The sequence below is a fragment of the Poromitra crassiceps genome (assembly GCF_964638095.1).
Source record: "Poromitra crassiceps genome assembly, chromosome: 23".
Lineage (NCBI taxonomy): Eukaryota > Metazoa > Chordata > Actinopteri > Beryciformes > Melamphaidae > Poromitra > Poromitra crassiceps.
In genome coordinates this window covers 6,372,021-6,393,365 of record NC_139639.1, presented here as the reverse complement: position 1 = coordinate 6,393,365, position 21,345 = coordinate 6,372,021, and the positions used below count along the sequence as shown (strand labels likewise).

The 21,345-nt window shown below is 44.4% G+C and overlaps 1 protein-coding gene across 3 annotated transcripts; it reads left to right on the top strand.

Annotated features, from left to right (window-relative positions):
- Positions 1 to 538: 538 nt before the first annotated feature.
- ubxn7 (UBX domain protein 7) lies at positions 539 to 19,505 on the top strand (the record flags this gene model as incomplete). 3 transcript variants are annotated; one of them, XM_083658862.1, is made up of 11 exons in its annotated part: positions 539 to 644; positions 1,693 to 1,849; positions 2,035 to 2,099; positions 2,254 to 2,319; positions 5,271 to 5,383; positions 5,862 to 6,008; positions 7,056 to 7,146; positions 9,892 to 10,022; positions 11,169 to 11,706; positions 17,683 to 17,762; positions 17,908 to 19,505. In XM_083658862.1, 11 exons carry the CDS (start codon positions 539 to 541, stop codon positions 18,067 to 18,069), a joined length of 1,656 nt encoding a protein of 551 aa, XP_083514988.1. In that variant the 3' UTR covers positions 18,070 to 19,505. The 3 variants fall into 3 exon arrangements, with proteins under 3 accessions (XP_083514988.1, XP_083514989.1, XP_083514990.1); XM_083658864.1 differs by having other exon boundaries at positions 575 to 644; positions 1,670 to 1,849; XM_083658863.1 differs by lacking the exon at positions 2,254 to 2,319 and having other exon boundaries at positions 572 to 644.
- Between the last annotated feature and the right edge of the window lie 1,840 nt (positions 19,506 to 21,345).

Here is a 21,345-nt window from a genome sequence, read left to right as displayed (position 1 = left end):
TCAGACTGTCAATCAAATTCCTCTGTTGGAACACAGCTGACGTGACATCAACATTATATGAGTTTGATATAATATAATTTACATTATATGTAGCATGAACAAAAAATGTAGGTACAGTCAGTTCTGTTGTAAGTGTTCATATCATCTACAATTTTTTTTTGCTATGATATAGCATGCCAAGAAGGCCAGTGCCATCCACCTCCAGACATTAAAGTAAAATCCCATCCAAAACATGGCAGGCTGTACAACAGTTTTCCTCTTGTGAGATTAATGGACTTGATCTTGTTTGGAGTTGACTGCTAAACAATGGTTGTTCTGCGGCTTCAGGCTTTGGACTTGGCTGACTGTTTTTGAACAGAATGTATTATACAAATAATAATAATAATAATAAAATCACACTACTCCAAATAGCAAGTTTTTAGTTTCTTAACAAGTCATTATTTAGAATTTGAATGGATATGGTGAACTACATATCCCACAATGCAACAAGAGTCTGGTGACGCAAAGGCCCTCGCGCCACGGAAAGGACTGTGAACGCATGCGCAGCATTTGTGTTGTTGTTTGTGGCGGTAAGATGGCGGCGCTCGGAGATGCATCAGCTCCGGGGGTGAATGGGTTAATACAGCAATTCACAGCAATAACAGGTAAATGGAATATTTTATTTAGTCTTTGATCCATAAAGTCGGCATGGGCTACCGTAATAAAATCGCTTCCTCGCTCGAGCGCCGCGGATTTACTACGCAGGAAACAAAACGGGCATGAAGTCTTGCACTGCCCCCTGCCCTGTCAATGCTGTGCAGAGGGAAAAGAACAGCAGACACAGTAACGGCGGCTACAATGTGGAGCTAGCTGGTAAAACTGTGAAGCGAAAGACTGTAAGAGGCTCATAAAAGCACAAGGCATCAAATGTAACATCTCGCAGTCACTTAGAAAAATCCGATTGTTTCGTGGCGTTGATTACAGCGAGATATCGTTCGCCTGGGCTTTGCCTGTCTTATCTTTTCGTATTGCTTGCTTGATTGTGTGGAATGGACGTCGGGTGTGCAACATTTTCCTTCACCACCATCAGGCTCGCTCGGCTACAAGCTCCCCAGGCTCCGCCTTATGTTACGCGGTTGAAACATCTTGTGTTTCATGCGGTGTGCTCTTACTTACTGCTCCAGAGCAGTGTTTCTGTCACCGACATGCTAAACGTTGTGTTTGATTGTTTAACCGCGTTAACACGGCGAACGGTTGTTTTAAATATGAAGTTGTTTAATGGAAGAGAGACGAGTCAGCTCGGGGCTGCCTGCTTGTGTACTACTTGGAAAGAAGTGAAACGGACATGCGCAGACAGGGCACACGGGAAAGTCCTAGAAGCACCCTAACGTTACTGTACACTTGATCAAGATTATACCACAAATAGTATTTATGCAAAAGCTTTTCAGATTGTTGACACTATTTATGCTGATGATCTGTTGACTTTAATTTAACCTGAAATTATATTGATTATTTAGGACAGTGCATCAAACCAGAGTCCCCCCCCCCTCTGTATAACGTTAGTAACGTTATGGCGTCAGTTTGGCACATTTTAACCAAGTCGATAAATGCATCATGTGAATGGTGTCAAGTTTGTCACACAGGCATAACTGTCTATTGCATTACTATTTAATCCCAAATGTTTACACAGATCTGTGTGTGTCATTCTGCCAGGGGCCGCAGAAAGCGTAGGAAAACATATGTTAGAAGCATGCAACAACAACTTAGAGATGGCAGTGACCATGTTCCTGGATGGAGGGGCGATAGCGGAAGAGCCCAGCACCAGCTCCAGTTCAACAGGGGCTTCAAGCAGCAGAGGTCCCCCTGCAGAGTAAGTTGATGTAGACAGACTTTTGTAGGACAACCCTTTTGGGTTAGAAATTCTTTTGTTTTATTTTTCTTTGACATGTTTTCTAATTTTTTTTTATTAGTTTTGAATTATTTTTATTTTTTATTATTAATGGGTTTTTTTTAACAGTAAATTCTTTTTAAACTATATGTTGCCTTATTTTTCAGTGATGTACGAGCGCCCATTCCCCAGAAGCAGGACATATTAGTGGAACCAGAACCACTGTTTGGAGGTAGGCTACTATATTGCATCTGACCACTGTTTGGAGGTAGGCTACTATATTGCATCTGACCTTGCATCCTACCACGTATTAATGTATCTCAACACTAATCATGACTTTAATTAACGTTCTGAACGTGACTTCTGACCGTTTATTATACGCGCAGTGCCAAAGCGACGAAGACCTGCTCGATCTATATTTGATGGCTTCCGGGATTTCCAAACAGAAACTAGTGAGTATTTGAAATCTTTCCAAGTATTTTCCCCTGGGCTTAAAGATGTTGATAAATAATGTGGTTGCTCAATGCAGTGATAACGCAGTGATAACGCAGTGTAATCACGCCCAACAATAAAATTCCTATCTTTGTCTCACCCTCACTGTAACATTGCAACATTGTCTCACCCTTAAGCCCCAAACGCACAGGGAGCATCAGATCCCAGCGTTTGGAAGCCCACCCATTGTTTTAACCCATTGATACCTGATGCAGCATTTGTGTGTGTATCCCTTTAAGACGGTTCGCGGCCTTAAAGGGATACGCACACAAATGAGGGATATACACGCAAATGCTGCATCAGGTATCAATGGGTTAAACGGGCCGAACACGCAACAAGAGCGTTCTGACGCGCGTCAAACTGCCTTGACGCTCGTACTTCGAAACCCGTTTCGATTTTCGAGCGTCAAATGAGGTTCCGGCAGCGACCAAAGCCTCTGAGCTTTCCACTTCCATCCCCGTCTCTGTCTCGATAAGTGCTCACAAACAAATCTCACTGCAGTTTAAATACAGCAGGCATTAATACGCTACACTAGTAGCAAGACTACAACGTGACAATAATGTTCTAAACACATCGGGTAGCAAAACATAGCCTATCCCTGGATGTCATGTCTGCTTTTTTTCTCTCCCCCTCTGCACGGCAGACCGGGACGGACAGACAGGTAGGATGATCCAACAGCCTCTATCTCAAGCTTGCCCAGAATGACGTGCCGAACAAAAGGCTATATTTCCCGCTGCAAAGTCGATCTCTGAGTAGAATACTAGAGGAATAAATGCATTCGAAACATATTGATCCAGAGGAGAGAATTGTAGCCTATTCTGTAGCCTACCTTTCCTCTGCAGTAGCCAGGCAGCAGCACTGTGCTCCAAACCGCGCCCGGAGCTTCTCCCCATGTTTAGAAAGTGATTAAGTGGTTTATTGAGTCATGTCTAGCAGGGTAACTGCGGCGGATAGTCGGACCTGATTCTACGGTTATAATCCGCAGTTCATGTTTAGAAGAGGCTTATGACAGGGGCTCAAAACTACGGTATAACAACTTTTTTTTAGTTGGTCAATTGTGCCTGATTACATATAAATGAGTGGCCTTTTCCCCCAAATAGTGATGGTTCTGTCATTCTGTGGTGTATACATTTCAGATCTGATGCTTGCAGTGCGCTATAGGGGCAGAAATTGACGCGCGTCAAATGACGAGCGTCAAGATTCGCTCCCTGTGCGTGTCGGGCTTTACTGTAACATTGCAACATTGTCTCACCCTTACTGTAACATTCTAACATTGACTTTTTTCACCTGCACACAATATTCCACTATTATTCGGAAAATGACAATATTCTGAATTTGATAAGGGTCATGTAAACAGCATATTCCAGTTGCATTTTCCGAATTTAGCATTTTCCGATTAAGACATCTGGGTTATTCCAGTATTATTCGGATTTTCGGACGATTCTTTGATCATGTATACAGCGCATTCGGAATATGCGTCTCAATCAGGGTTTTTACCGCAGTTTGCGACACATGTTGTCTGTTTGTGGTCAACTGATGTGTGCTAGAAAGCGCTAGAACAGGCGATATAATCATAATAATCAATCATCTCTGGCATGCAAAAAGAAAAGCCGACATTTCTGATCGGGAGGAGATGAGAAACATCGATTTAAAGAGAGAGAGAGAGAGAGAGTAGCCTATAGTGCCCACGGAAGTCCACAATGCTTGCGAGCCTGCGAGGTAATAACGTAGGCTACTAGCCTACTTTTTATGAAAGACTTGGATGCGCAACACCAAACTTTTCAGCAGCAAGCTGCTCCTGAAATGGACCAAGTGATGCTCGTAAGAATAGTGCTGCTCTGTTTATTCTCAACAGAAAAACTCTGCGGCTCCGCCTACCTGCATCTCTCTCTCTCCCCCCTCCCTCACGTGTCGGGGAGGGCGAGCTACAGCTGCATGTAAACGGGAATATTAGTGGATTATTCATTTAGTCGGAATATTGTCATTTTCCGAATATGGGCAAAAAGCGGAATATTGTGTGCATGTAAACCTAGTCATTGTCTCACCCTTAAGCCGTTTTCACACATGCGCTTTATACCGGGAAATGACCAGAAAGCGGTGTAATGCCTTCATGTGTGAAAGTTGTTTTCCGGTATAAGCGTGCCGTGCCCCCGTCATCACGGACATCTTTTTTTTTACAGTCCAAATTGCTTTATATATATATAAAAAAAGATAAACAGGGACATTTGACCACTTCGGAGCTTGTGATGAGAGCGGTATGTCTGCTTCATGTGTGGGCATGCCGATTTCCCCCCCTCCCCTCTCTGCTCGCTCTCTGGCCAGTCCTTCAGTCCTCCGCAGCAGCCCGACACACAGGACAGACACAGCGAAAATGGCAGCGGCATGTTCTGAGAGTCTTGCAAGCCGCCCAACGCTTGTAGAGAAAGCAGATGCACGAAGCGAAATGTAGAAGTATTTTGCTTACGTTGCCGACAGCGAAGGCAAGCCCCTGGACACATCAAACGAAGCCAGTCTGTAAAAAGTGATTCAACGCGACACAGGTGAACGGATAAACATCGAACCAGGCTATTTCTCTCAGACAGGGATCCCAACTTCTTCAAAGATTTCAGTTCAAAGACTGGTTAGCGAATGTGAAGGATACAACATACATGCCCTCTTAAGTCAAACGAGTGTGATTTATTGTGAGACAAGCAAACTTATTTCACCATCGGAGTTTTGGTGTGAAGGGAAATTCCGGGAAATAGCCGTTATTGATTTACAGGCAATGTTCCTGTACGCATGTGTGAAAACGGCTTTACTGTAACATTGCAACATTGTCTCACCCTTACTGTAACATTGCAACATTGTCTCACCCTTACTGTCATTGTCTTCATACCTGCTGTAATGACTGTGGATGGATGTTGTTTCCTAGTTCGCCAGGAGCAGGAGCTGCGTAACGGCAGCACCGTGGACAAGAAACTGAGCACCCTGGCAGACCTTTTCCGTCCTCCCATTGAGCTCATGCACAAAGGCAGCTTTGAGACGGTGAGGAGACACTCGCTGGAACCCTGCACACCACACGTCTTTATTCACTCTGCGTTCCACGGTGACTATGTAGATCAGTTGGCAAATCGTGTGTGGACGCGGAAGGCCAGGCGTTATGCGGGTTTTCATTCCGACCAAACACTAATTTCACCGATGAGTTCTTCCTCTCCGGTTGAAGGTGTGCTCATTTGTGAAATCAGCTGGTGTAGCATTAGGAAGTGAAGCCTGGCATATGGTTGCCCGCCACTGATACAGATGGTTGTGTCTGTTCTCCATGAAGACACACCTGTTCATTTCCTCAAATAAGCTCGTTTGTCTGCCACCAGGCTGCATCTTCACAATAGATCTGCTTCAGCTTGCTGCCTCGCATAAAGATTCGCCACGTTAATGATTTCCTCATGCTACAGCAATTGACTAGACCAAGTTTTTGGTTGTTTCTGTTCATTCTCGTTGTGTATCTTCTCCCCTGTTCCTAAAGGCAAAAGACTGTGGACAACTGGAGAACAAGTGGCTCATGATCAACATTCAAAATGTCCAGGACTTTGCCTGCCAGTGTCTGAACAGGGATGTGTGGAGTAACGACGCAGTGAGGACCATCATCAGAGAGCACTTTATATTCTGGCAGGTATGCAGTTTCTAAGCCTGTTGTGATGCAGTTCTGTTCCGCCAAACTGTGTGCTGGGCTTTTCTCAAGGGTCCTGTGGCTCAAACGTATCGCCATGAAACTGATTTGACCTGGTTTTCCTTTGACTGACAAAATGTTGTCATCACAAAAATGTACCAACTCTAAACCCCATTTACACCTGGGTTTTAAATGCGACCTATAGACCTTATTGGATTGACGTCACTCGCGTACGGGCACGCCCACCGCCGCCATGTTGTCGACATAGCGCTGCAGCTCTCAAGTGGCAGCCTATGTGAGAGCAGCGTTTATAGGAAGCTAGCCGCCGTTAGCGTGACCTGTATCGTTCCTGTTGTGTCCAGATGGTGACCTGCGTTAGGCATGGCTGTAGTAATGACAGCAATAAAGTCCCCGTGGTTTGTTTCTATCTCTACCGGCCACAGACGTGAAGGGAGCGAGACTGAGGATATGTCAGCAGCACAGGAGATGTGTGGATAGTTAGGAGAGAGACAGGTGAAACTTTCTGACAGCTTCTCACAGCAAAGTCTGTTCACCTCGTTTTTTCTTTTGTTTATTTATTACAGGCATTAACGGCAGCATACAAACAACTCTCGGTTTTTTATTGCTGTCATCACCATCGCTATTTTGTAATGGAACAGAAACGACAATAAGGCTGTTACTAGTAGCGCTGTGCGTATAGGACGGTATGTCAACAATATGGCACCGTCCAGGGTTAGCGAATAAGGTCTATATCCAGAAGTTATCTAGATAACGGTCACATTTAAAAAAAACAGGTGTAAATGGGGTGAAAGAGATCCGAGTACAATCTGAGCCAGTCTACCTCCAGATGTGGTCAGGAAGATCTGATCACATTCTGGCCGTGATGCGTTTACACCTTGCATTAACATGCGTTTTTCCTTCTCCAGATATCTTATCCGGTTACAGGTCACATTTAAAAACCAGGTGTACATTTGTGCAAGTCTGTTAAACCTGCTCTTGACATGCATGGCGCCACTGATTTGATGCACTTGCGTCTTTTCTTTCTTGCAGGTATATCATGACAGTGAAGAGGGACAGAGGTACATCCAATTCTACAAGCTGAACAAGTTCCCGTACATTTCCATCCTCGACCCCCGTACAGGTGAGTGTTTACAGGGGCGACACAGAAACAGCTGATGGGTCATGGCTGTTCAGGCACATTCAAACTGTCATGTTAGTTACCGGTAGTTCGTTTTTTATTCTTCAAAGTGTCATGCACCTTAAGGTGCCCAGCCCACATGGGCTTACAATACACTAGATTCAAAACATACAGGAGCGAGAAAAAGAAAACGAAAGAACAGAATATGATCTCTCTGAACATATCAGACGATGAAAAAAAGAACCACCTAAGTACCATCCTACGCTGTTGGTAGGCATTTAACACAAACTGAGCTACCTGGAACACTGTTGCAGTAAACAAGTACTGAAGTCTACAATCATCAGACATAGAAAACAAATCAGGACCTTCATCAAAATAATTTTGACAGAAAAGCCAATGTCTAAGATTGTGATATAGCGGACAGTAGAACAACAAATGCATTTAATTTTCAACCTCTCCCAGATCACACGGGTGACATTTTCTGTCCTCCCCGGGAATTGAGGAATTGTTTAGTCGTTAATAAATACATGAACACGATTAAAATGATCACGTTTCAAGTTTATTGTCGTATACCGGCAACAATGCAAACCTCTGTCACCTGCAATGACATTCTTGTACTCAGAGCCTCAACTTCACTGTAGCAGAAAAAAAACGACATGAAAAGAAATATAGCCGCAAGCGGCCACTAGAGGGCTTCAAGCCTTTCCCCAACTGCAATGACATCACACAAAAGTGTCAGTGGTTCTGGTACATGGTCCAAATATATCAGAAAGATTTGAGAATAGGAAGCGAAAATATTGAACACATAAAAGTCCATAGCAATTGAGATTCAGAGGTAGGTTTTCAAAAGAACAGTCTTCAGAACCTTCTTCTTCTTCATCAATCTCTTTTGGAGCTGTTTTCAAAAGTATTCCTAGTTTGCCATCCTGACGTCTGTGTGTGAATTGCACCATGCCTCCGCTAATATTTGGTGCAGCTATTTTAAAATGAAGAAGAGTTAGACTAACCTGCCTGTGTTTTCACACCAATGAAGAAGAGTTAGACTAACCTGCCTGTGTTTTCACACCAATGAAGAAGAGTTAGACTAACCTGCCTGTGTTTTCACACCAATTAGAAAACAAGACATGCTGTTATTATATGAAATGATTCAAAAGCTATGGCTCAACTATGATGTGCTGAATACCCCAGTTCTATAGAGAGCCGCAGGGATGACGTATTTTTGTAGTTAGAACGCGGAAGTCCCGGACTTCCTGGTTCTTCACTGTTTCTGTCTATGGGATTTTTGAATGAGTTTTTGCCGCGATGCTTCAAAAAAGGTCTCTGGGCAAGGCAAGCTTAATCAAACTCGAACCAGGGTTCAGTCGGATAATCTTTACACATGAGGACCACTTTCATGAGTTTTGTAGCGTAAATGCGAGCCCTAGAAGTAAAAAGCTCGAGCTAAGCTAATCCAGAACTACACACTGTCGCATAGGCTTCCCCATCACGTCAGCACTCAACCTGGACTGTTGTTGATGTGTGCACTGATTACCCCGGGCTGAACGGGCTGAACCAGGTGAGGGAAAGAGAATTTCCGTGTTCGTCCTTTGAAGTGGTGACGTTATTGACGTATGTATCCCCATCGCCTCAACAGTGTAGTCTCATTTAGCCGTTTGCTAGCTAGCCGCCCTTTTAACGGCACGTAAAAGCTTCAAAACTCATAAAAGTGGTCCTCCTGTGTGAAGATATTACTAAACACTGGTTCGCGTTTGATTAAGCCAGCGTTGCCCAGAGAGATTATTAGAAGCATCGCGCCAAAAACCCATTCAAAACTCCCATAGGCGAAAACAGTGAAGAACCAGGAGTGCTAGCATCGATGATTTCCGGACTCGTTCCTGCGGCTCTCTATGTTCAAGGTCCATGCATCTGAACACACCCACATGCCTCTGAACACACCCACATCATGCATCTGAACACACCCACATGCCTCTGAACACACCCACACCATGCATCTGAACACACCCACACCATGCATCTGAACACACCCACATGCATCTGAACACACCCACATGCATCTGAACACACCCACATGCATCTGAACACACCCACACCATGCATCTGAACACACCCACACCATGCATCTGAACACACCCACATGCCTCTGAACACACCCACACCATGCATCTGAACACACCCACACCATGCATCTGAACACACCCACACCATGCCTCTGAACACACCCACATTTCCATTTTCTGCTTTTCCTATCTTAAAAATAATCTTGTAGTAGGGATGCACTGATATGAAAATTTTGGCCGATACCCATAACCGATGTTAACATTGCTGGTATGGCCGATAACTATAACTATTTGCCGATGTCGATATGATCTGTATAAAAACACATCAAATGTTGTACATACTGAAAAACACATGTAAACACTGAATTTGAAAAAGTAATGCATATCTTTATTTAGAAAACATTTGGAAAAGCCCATAAATCATAGATTTACTGCATTGTTTCCTCCCAATGTGAACATTTTGGCTGCCTGATACCGATAACCGATATTAACATTGCAACATCAGACCGATGCCGATATGTTAAAAAATGACTAACATCGGCTGATACCGATGTGATTGCCGATATATCGTGCATCTCTATCTTAGTAGTTAGTTCAAATGCGTGCTCTGTTTTACTTCACAATCTAATTTGTGTACATTTAAAGTAACCCTAGAGTTGTGTTGTGCTCCCTCATCACTTGTCCCCTTTAGGTCAAAAAATGGTGGAGTGGAACCAGCTGGATGTGGCGTCGTTCCTGGAACAGACGTCTGGCTTCCTGGCAGAGCACGGACAACTAGATGGTCCATCCTGCCCCGCACCCCCTGCTAAAAGAGCTCGTTCTGTGAGTCTCTCTCTCCTCTCATGTGTCTGCTCTCTCTGTGAGTCTCTCCTCTCATGTGTCTGCTCTCTCTGTGAGTCTCTCCTCTCATGTGTCTGCTCTCTCTGTGGGTCTCTCTCTCCTCTCATGTGTCTGCTCTCTCTGTGAGTCTCCTCTCATGTGTCTGCTCTCTCTGTGAGTCTCTCTCTCCTCTCATGTGTCTGCTCTCTCTGTGAGTCTCTCCTCTCATGTGTCTGCTCTCTCTGTGAGTCTCTCTCCTCTCATGTGTCTGCTCTCTCTGTGAGTCTCTCCTCTCATGTGTCTGCTCTCTCTGTGAGTCTCTCCTCTCATGTGTCTGCTCTCTCTGTGAGTCTCTCTCCTCTCATGTGTCTGCTCTCTCTGTGAGTCTCTCCTCTCATGTGTCTGCTCTCTCTGTGAGTCTCTCTCTCCTCTCATGTGTCTGCTCTCTCTGTGAGTCTCTCTCCTCTCATGTGTCTGCTCTCTCTGTGAGTCTCTCCTCTCATGTGTCTGCTCTCTCTGTGAGTCTCTCCTCTCATGTGTCTGCTCTCTCTGTGAGTCTCTCTCTCCTCTCATGTGTCTGCTCTCTCTGTGAGTCTCTCCTCTCACGTGTCTGCTCTCTCTGTGAGTCTCTCCTCTCATGTGTCTGCTCTCTCTGTGAGTCTCTCCTCTCACGTGTCTGCTCTCTCTGTGAGTCTCTCCTCTCACGTGTCTGCTCTCTCTGTGAGTCTCTCCTCTCACGTGTCTGCTCTCTCTGTGAGTCTCTCCTCTCACATGTCTGCTCTCTCTGTGAGTCTCTCTCTCCTCTCATGTGTCTGCTCTCTCTGTGAGTCTCTCCTCTCATGTGTCTGCTCTCTCTGTGAGTCTCTCTCTCCTCTCATGTGTCTGCTCTCTCTGTGAGTCTCTCTCTACTCTCATGTGTCTGCTCTCTCTGAGTCTCTCTCTCCTCTCATCGCTCTCTTCCTCTCCTCTCTCTCTCTCTCTGTAACTCTTTGCTCACTGCGGTTTATCCTTCACTAAAATAAGGTTTGGGGAGTTTCTTCTCTCAAAGTTAGATTTGTCTTGATTCACTTCTTTGCGTGAATCCGTCCGTCCAGCTCTGTGGTTTGTTTTCAACACCTTTCTGCACACTTGTTCTGCTCCCTGATCCAGGAGAGTCTGATCGATGCCAGTGAGGACAGTCAGCTGGAGGCGGCCATCCGGGCGTCCCTACAGGAGACGCACTACGAGTCCTCCGACGTCCCGGAAGCTCCCGATTCCCCGCGGTCGGAGGAGGACTCGGACGCGGAGCCGTTCTCCGACAGCGAGGGCCTCATCTCCGTGGACGGCTCGGACAACGAAACGCCAGAACTCCAGGAAGAGACGAGTTCTGCCAGCAAACACACGGCCACTCCCCCTGCCTCCTCCGGCTCCACCTCCTCCTCCGCCCCCCCGCCTCTTTGTCCGGACAGCCCCGTTTCTTCTTCTTCTTCCTGCCACAGAAAGTCGTCCTACAAAGAGAACAACCACAGCCACAGGAAGGAGGAGAGCAAAAAGAACCACCTGGAACCCCCGGCTGCTGCCATTGGTCATTGTCAGCTTGACGCGGACTCTGGAGGGAACCACTGTACCACCACCACCACAGCAGCCCAAAGCGCTGGACCATCCAGCACCTCCAAACCCTGTGATTTGGACGGCCTCGATGACAATGGTATGGCGATCAGGCACTGTGCAAAATGTATGAGCGTGTGGTGGATGCAATCTGGGAACCCAGAGTCTATTTTTTTTTGAAAAATTTAAATAGCCGGCTTCCTGGACAGCGCCCCTCTCCTGCCACCGTCACTTCCTTTTCCGCGTCCGTGCTCCACTGTTAAAAGTCTAAATAGCAACTTAGGGCCTGTGTCCACCTAGCGTCTTTTTCCGACGTTAAACGCTGGAAATATAACAATATAACAAGGAAGCAGTCTGAAAATAACGTTAGTTCAGTGTGGTAGTAGCTTGATAGCTGACAAGCTAACAACACAGGTAGGCTACGTTATTAAAAGCAGTAAGCACAACACTCACCAGAAATATTAAGTGTCTAGCCAATCTGCTCCCACAATTGAGCCGTTCTGTCTCTGTTGCGATAGTTTCTCCATTATGATTAGCTGCCAGAAAGGAGCAGCCAACACCAGCGTCTTTCTGAAAAGTTAAAATATTTTCAGCTGGAAGCGCTGGGAGCCGGCGCACAAAAACGCCGGAACGCTCTGAGAATAGACGCTGGGCACAGCGCACTTTCTCTAGACGTCCGTGTGCGCCCGCATACGCTCGCTCCTCATTGGAAACAACTGAAAAAATTATGCTGGACCTGAAGAAAAGACGCTAGGTGGACACAGGCCCTTACGCCGCGACTTTCCAGTCATTTTCCACTGTTGTTGTTGTGAGACTTCTATGCAGTTTGAACATTATTAGCAAATAGCCGAAAGGAAAAGGAAAGCGGAAGTGATGGAAAAGCCACCGTCACTTCCTTTTCCGCGTCCATTTCAGCTATTCACTAATCACGTTAACGCATAAACACACTGCATAGTGGAACAGTGGAAAATGACTGGAAAGTCACAGCGCAAGTTGCTATTTAGACTGTAAACAGTGGAGCACGGACGCGGAAAAGGAAGTGACGGTGGCAGGAGAGGCGCGCTGTACAGGAAGCTGGGAAAAACAGTAGGGCTGTCCCAGAGTCTATTTTTCAAATACAATTAGACTCTGGGTTCCCAGATTGGTGTGGATGTAATGTCCATGTGTGTCAAATGCACATTCTTTGGATTTTGTTTCCTGAGCCAAAGATTGCAAAGGCTGGAGAACGTCCATTTCCATTTTCAACAAAGATGGCGGCACTGGTGGCCAATAATACTGCCTAGATAGGCAGGGAGAACCCTGTTTCTATGTTTAATTTGTCTGAATATGAGCATGCACCTAGCTAGGGCTGGGCAATAAGTCAAGTTCATCATATCATTTATGATCTTTCAATATCATCATGATGAAATGGCGACATCAAGTTATCCTGATACACAATTGTGTTGTCTAAATCAATGTTAAAAAGCAAACACTAATTATACAACAGGTAGTTCTGACCAAGCAATCCGATTGGTCAACTAGACATTTAGAATGTGCTCAAACCAGCATAACCGCACACCTTGACTCATTATAGCCATGCTCAATTGAAAAAATGTCCACAAAATGAATAGTTTTGTTGTTCATTTTGATTCATATGGTGGACTTAGGTTTGATGAATGGTTGGAAGAGGATGATGGGAAAAACACAAAACCAAAAAATGACGATGTCGCATTTTCAAATGAGGAGCTCACTCATTTAGAGAAGTACTTCAGTGACGCGTACGAACCTGTATGTGAGTGTGAACTAGTGCTGCAACTATCGATTCTTTTAGTAATCGAGTATTCTACCGAATAATCCATCGATTAATCGAGTAATCGGATAAGAACCCTTTTTTGTGTTTTCAAAGGCTTATCGTAAATATACACCAAAAAATAAGATAAATCTCTTCAAATAAACAACTACATTAGTTTCTTTCTTAGAAAAAACAACATTTTTATTTTTAAATTGCATAGAACTGGCAGTGGCACCATTCATCTTTTCCACCCGTCCTTACAAAGCTGTCCATAGTACGCTGTGATCCGCTGAAAAAGAGGTGAAATAATAATTAATATTGATATTTATTAGGTAAGTTCATAACAAAACTGGAGAATGCGCATTTACACACCCTAGACCTGTTTGCCTATTATTGACACAAATATCAGAATAGCAAGATAACAGGTCAGGTGGTGTAATAATTGGAGCCTAAAATGCACCAATTAAATAATTGTTTGCAATCATCATGAGAAGAGTCGACCGGTCTAGGGTGTGTAAATGTACATTCTCCACACACACACTCTTTCTCTCTCACACACACTCACTCTCTCTCACACACCAACAGGCTAGTGTGATCACACACACACACACACACACACACACAACGCTGTTAAATTAGCCGCTAACGTTAATGTTAGGTTGAGCTTTGTATTTCTCACAGAAAACGGCAAGCCACATCAAAAAAATGCAGCGTGAATGCAGTTACTAATAGTCATATTGGCAACGTGGCAAGCCAGCAGCACAACTACTACTAGTCTTAATATCAAGTAGCAATCATTAGCATACATTTACATTAGCGTTGTGTATAGTTAACGTTACGTTACCTTGCTCCGCTCGACGTAGATGCGCTGGTGGATACGTAGACTGGATGTTTACGGTTCAGGTGCTGAAGCATTGACGAGGTACTGTTGTGATATGCAAGTATCGTTACAGTACTTGCACACCACTGAGTTCGTGTCCTTTTTCAGCGTGAAATGATCCCACACTTTAGACAGTTTCGGTCGCTTTTTCGGCCCTGGTTCTTCCCTTCCCGGCTCCTCCTGTCTGCTTTCTCCGCCGCCTCGTTCCATTTTGCGGGGTCCGCTCGCTATAGCTGCTCTCTGGTCTGTCTGCGATCATGTGTCCTCACGTGTTTACACAGGAAGAGCGCTGTGCCACACCAGTAAGCGTCCGTGAGAAACACAGTCTCTAAATGCCGTGTCGAGGCGAATCATTTTGGCCTCGATCATTTTAATTATTCGAGTTATTCGAGGTACTCGAGGAATCGTGACAGCTCTAGTGTGAACCTGTGTGTGAGTGTGAACCTGTGTGTGAGTGTGAACCTGTGTGTGAGTGTGAACCTGTGTGTGAGTGTGAACCTGTGTGAGTGTGAACCTGTGTGTGAGTGTGAACCTGTGTGTGAGTGTGAACCTGTGTGAGTGTGAACCTGTGTGAGTGTGAACCTGTGTGTGAGTGTGAACCTGTGTGCGAGTGTGAACCTGTGTGAGTGTGAACCTGTGTGTGAGTGTGAACCTGTGTGAGTGTGAACCTGTGTGTGAGTGTGAGCCTGTGTGTGAGTGTGAACCTGTGTGTGAGTGTGAACCTGTGTGTGAGTGTGAGCCTGTGTGTGAGTGTGAACCTGTGTGTGAGTGTGAACCTGTGTGCGAGTGTGAGCCTGTGTGTGAGTGTGAGCCTGTGTGTGAGTGTGAACCTGTGTGTGAGTGTGAACCTGTGTGCGAGTGTGAGCCTGTGTGCGAGTGTGAACCTGTGTGTGAGTGTGAGCCTGTGTGTGAGTGTGAACCTGTGTGTGAGTGTGAACCTGTGTGCGAGTGTGAACCTGTGTGCGAGTGTGAGCCTGTGTGTGAGTGTGAACCTGTGTGTGAGTGTGAACCTGTGTGTGAGTGTGAACCTGTGTGTGAGTGTGAACCTGTGTGTGAGTGTGAACAGGGCGCTCCTGAAAAGGAGGACATTTGCTCTCAGTGTCAGTGTCACTCCCCCTGTATAAATAAAGATAAAAAAAATCTAGGAATATAGCCTAAGCCTATATTTAATTGTTCGGCATTCAACAGGCACGCCATTCTGGGCAAGTGGACGCATTGGTTATTGAAACACAGACAACATGCACATGTGTGTGTGTGCGCACTGCGCAGCTTCTCTCTCACCAGGCACCTGCATGCTGTCTTCACTCGCTGATCAAAGCCTACTAAACATAGTAAGCTTTCAGATCAGCATACCAATACAATAGTTGGTTAAACCCATACAAATAAACGTCAATGTCAATGTTGTTATTAGCGGTTAGCTTAGACAGCTAACGGCTATTAGCATCCATGGTTTTGCGACTTGAAGCCTGAAGCTTCAACACACGTAGGTCGGAGATGGCGTGTTTTCCACTATGCCCGCTCCTACCATAAACCAATGCAGCGTAACCGCAGTGATGTGATGCCGATGACCGTGACAGCCCTAAATTCAATTCATGTTCATTTGGTTAATACTTTCCCCACTGCATGCATTCATGGGTACCCTTAAAAAAAATACTAATCTTATCGTAATCAAGGTAAAAGTTGGAAATAATCGTGATATTGATTTCAAGTCATTATCTCCCAGCCCTAAACTCAATTGATTTTGACCAAACTTGAGAGAAAGACGATATCGTATCTTAGCGGCTATCTTGGAGCTGAGTTAGCTTGCCATCATGCTTGAAAAGCAGAGATAAATATAGCCGCAAGCGGCGATGGGCGGGGTTCAAGCCTTGCGCAGATGACAAAGCTTCTGATTCTGACTAGGACATCCTCCTTGATATATCTGCCAAGTTTCGCGATCATTGGACAAACAGGTGTGGAGTTACAGCCTTTTTTATGTTAAGCCACGCCCATTTCTGGCGTTTATGGCGCCCCCTTTTGGTCGAATTGCACAAAATTTGACACACATGGTCTAGGATGGTCTCCGAAGACCTCCTGCAAGTTTCGTGAAGATTCCTTAATCGGTCATGAAGTTATTACAATTTAGCTGTGAGGCCACGCCCTCTCACAACTTTAACGATTAATATCTCCGAAACGAAAGGAGATTTCAAAGGTTTCAAAAAGCCAGTTTGTAGAGCTTGCTCCATAGATGCTTCCTGGCGATGGTGGTGCAAATCGGTCCAACGGTCTAGGAGGAGATGTCAAAAATGTGTTTTCCAAACTTTTCCAAATATCTCAAAAACTTTCCAGGCGGACATTGAGGGTCCTTATGGCAAATTTGTAGAGCAGGTCCACCTGAACATCTGGAAAAAAAAAGTTTGAAAATCGGACCAACGGCGTGGAAGTTAAGGCCTTTAACGTAAAACCATCGATTATAGCGCCACCTTCAGGCCGATTCGAAAAATCTTTTTTGAGCAGCTACCTGCCAACAATATCTGTCATTGGGCCAAATGTCAGGTCTCTACCATTTACCAACTCACGGGAATTTGCGTTGGGGCAGATGAAAAACAGCAAGAATAATAAACCGGGTGAAAAACAATAGGGTTTCAGCCCCTTCAGGGCTTGAACCCCTAATGATGAACTTTAGTTTTTGTGTATGATTTCTTGGATCAGGGCGTATTGTGTGCTGAGAGGTCAGTCACACTTGTGTCCACCTTTTTAAATGAATTCCTCCACCATAATACCCGCTCTGGCTAGCACATCATTCTCATGGTTGTTAGCTAACAGCTAAGTTGCTATCACTCAGCTATGCTCATTGCTGCGTGGTATCTATCAAATCATTAGACGCGTCATCTATTCCCTCCTCACGAGTCACGACTGACTAGAAGCTACACTGCACCTGTTTTTGTTGCGTATGTTTGTGTTTTCTACTCTGTAAGAGCAGTCTTGTCTTCGATTGGACGATGTGGTACTGCCACCATTCGAGTCGGCCATGTTGGATTTTCTCTGTACGAAAGCAAAGCTGTGAAATTACTCTACAACCAGAAATGTGTGTGTGTTTTTTAGCTCTTGCTTTTCAATGCAGGTGAATGAGGAGCGAAGCAAATATTTGACCAGAGCTTCACTCCATTTTCTAAATGACACCAATTAGCCCAAGGCAGATGCCACATTATCTGTTCACATCACATGCCACGCGCAACATCTAGAGCACCACTCACCTCATTTTGACAAAACTTGGAGAAATTATTATTATTTTCCAAATATACTGATTGACCAAAGGGGCGGCAATCATCGGTCAAAACTTTGACATATTTGCTTTACCGATTGGCCCAGAGGAGGACTGCATCATATGTGGGAGACGTCTGTCTATGTTTAACGTTCCATTTTCCATTTTAATTTTTCCCCAGGTCCCAAAGCCAGATTGATGCTTCGTTACCCGGATGGACAGAGAGAGCAAATTTCTCTGTCGTCCAAAGCCAAACTTATGGTGAGCAGCACACGACACATTCACTGCACCTTTTTGAAATGAAAGCAAGGGATTCCTCTCCATGCCCGGTGATTATTGCATATTGTGTCTTGAATACTGAGTGCTTCTCAAAACGTCTTCTCATCGCTTCCTCTCTCCCTTCAAGGCGCTGGTAAGACACGTGCAGTCCAAGGGTTACCCTAACGAACGCTTCGAGCTCGTCACCAACTTCCCTAGACGGAAGCTCGCCCACTTGGACTATGACATCACACTGCAGGAGGCGGGACTTTGTCCACAGGAGACTGTATTTGTGCAGGAGAGGAACTAGCCCCACCCCCCCTACCCCTACCCCCCGCCCCTTTGCCTGCCTGTATCTCTCTGGTAGACCTCACCCCTTCACCAGTGACCTGGGATCCTGTTACTGGCCATGAACTTCTGTTCTCCTGGAATTAGCGCCCCCTATTGCCAAGACATCTGTTAGCGGATGGACGGCTTTTCCCCACCATTCTACTTGTCTGAATACCGATGTTTCCACTGACAGCCTAATATCCCCTTTGTAGTGCTCAACGTTTTGGCCAGTAAGGTGTTCTGGATGTCGGCACCACTTAATTTGTCTATTGTGTGATATATTCGATTCTGATTTTTAGCTTCATTTTGTTCTGATACGCTGAGGCACATCAGGATAGAATACATTTCATATAGCTTATATAAAAATGAAAACCACAAAAATAATGGATCACTGAGGCACTGGGGACTTGTAAAAAGACTTTTACCTCCCATAAAGGATTTTCAAATGTCAGAATTTATTTTCTAGCTCTTGTTATTATTGTCTGTACCTGGGGACATGTAAGGGACGTTTTTTTTTTTTTTTTGGTTCCCCACCCGAGCGAACGGATAGATTGTCCCAAATGTGGTCTCTCACTTGGTTATTGGTTGAACCATTGCTGTAATTATTTTGGAGGGTAGGTCCATTAAGACAAAAGATCTACAAATGACAAAGAAATAAATGTCTCTAATGCCCCCGAGACACTTGTGTAGATCTGAGAAGATTGGGTAGATCTGCACATTTTTACAAAAGTTTCTATTGGTTAGTAGATCTATTGGTTAGTAGATCTATTGGTTAGTCGATCTATTGGTTAGTAGATCTATTGGTTAGTAGATCTATTGGTTAGTAGATCGGGTTTTCAGATTTTGACTTGACTTTTGATACAGATGTGAATGAAATGGGGGCAGTTCATCTCATCAATCGGACCTACACTGTACAGGAGTGGTGTAGAGAGACTTGATTATTTAGTTGTAGTCATTCTGTTTCCTTTCTTTTTTATATGCTGCCAAGAAAATACGCTGATGCTGAAATATAACCACCAAAACCACGGGGACTTTTGCTTGATCTTCTGTTACATGCATTGTTCGGTCTGTGGAATGTCACCTCAGAGCCGTGATGATGCCATGGGATAAAGGTCATAGGTAGAAAACCCAAATCCATTTAAAAATCGGATATGACATACATTGCAAGCTTTTCAAATACACGTTCAAATGTAATGAAAATCTAAAACTTATCTTCTAAATTTTTGCCCACGGTCAAGACTTGCCCATTAGTCTGCAACCAATTCACAGCAGTGAACTAGTCCCCTTTAGGTGACAGTCACCTTCTTTTTTTTTTTTACCCCAAAATAGGACTGATTTGTGAGTGGTTTTGTGTCTGCCCTGGTATCTGTCACCTTTTTCACTCGGGTTGAGTGAAAAAGAGTTTGGAGCTACAGTATGGCTGATGATGTTGATTATAAGAAGGGGTATAATAATTCCTGTTATCTACACAAATTATTAAACATCCTTTTTGTTGATTGTAGATTTTAGGGAATATGTGCCTGAATCTTTGCCCCTCGTGACCATTCTCCTTGGTAAATGTGGACAAATTACACACCACATAATTCTCATTTGTGTTCATTTTAAGTTTTTTTTAACTTTAGCCCACATGCCAAATGCTAATTTAATTATTCATGTTTGACTTCATGCCCTAAAAGAGTGGGCATTGCTGTCTCCCATAGCCAGAGATGAGTGAAGTGCTTGTCTGACCTCTGACCTGCACATCTGCAGTCATATACATCTACAGCAATTGTAAACAGGAATATGTGCTGATGGTATTGAGGAGAACTTCAGTTCAGAGTGCACCCCTGGCAGCATAATAATTGTAATATTATTTTGCGTGTCAAAGCCAAATTTTAGGATGAACAAAGTCAGTCTTTGGTATATTATATATACATTACATACTGTATATATATTATACTGTATATACATTGATTACTCTGATTTCATAGGTCAAATTTTGTTTCCTGCTTTGGGGAAAGAGTTGTTGATTTTCACAATTGCTAATTTGGCTGTCGTAGGTCATGGGGTACATTGATTTTTATTTACCCCCCTTGGATGAGATCTACCCCTTCACATAATCTCTATAGGGCAAAGGTCAGAGTTGAAAGAGGGATCTGCACCTGATCAAACAGATGAGGACGATAGACTCTACTCCACTTCCCGCTCGGGGGATCACATGGAGGGCATTCCTCAACCTCTCACCTTATTGTGTAATAATGGAGAAAAACTGCTGAGAAAAGGCACTGCTGAGCGAAGGAGGAATACTAAAGCCCAGCCAAAGAGACAGTCGATAGATGCATATACAGTACAAATGTACTTGATCAGTGGGAGTGAAATTCAGTTGTCACACCAACAACTCACATTGGAGACGATACGTAAAAATGCTATAATTAAGATAGTATAAAATTTAAATCAAAATGCTTGTCACCCGTCCCCTACATGTTATTCAGCATTGGGCAAAGGGAGGCAATAAACCGATAGATCTAGGTATTCTTTGTGAGATGGTATCGAATTTAAATTGTGAGCACGTATATCAAAGGTCAAAAATGGCCACATCTTTTAACTCTAATTCATGTTTTCACTTAAATTGAAGGATCAAATGCTCCTCTCTCGGTTAACGTGGCAATTCTCTGACCTCTTGAGCAATATGAAACCCTTCGTTTCCAAACCCATCGGATTATGACAAAATGCATTGTCATCAATCTAAGAACAGCTGTTTTTCTTGGTTTGCTGAAAACTTGATATTTTGTGGGGTTTTTTGTGTTGTTTTTTTCACCTGATCGCAGACAACATGCATTCATTTCACACTAAACCTAAAGATAGACTGTATAAGAGTGCTGATGAATAACTATTAAGGTAACAAGGACATCTGCCTTCAGACTCTGCTTGTTTGCAGGGCCTGTTTCTGTTGCATAAAAAGGGTGTTGACCCCATTCACGTAGGCACCTTTCAGCTGATTCCCAGAATACAGTCAATGGAAGTTAATGTATGATCCACGGCCTGTCTGAGAGCTGAGCAGCACTGATGCACGGCCTATCTGAGAGCTGAGCAGCACTGATGCACGGCCTGTCTGAGAGCTGAGCAGCACTGATGCACGGCCTGTCTGAGAGCTGAGCAGCACTGATGCACGGCCTGTCTGAGAGCTGAGCAGCACTGATGCACGGCCTGTCTGGGAGCTGAGCAGCACTGATGCACGGCCTGTCTGAGAGCTGAGCAGCACTGATGCACGGCCTGT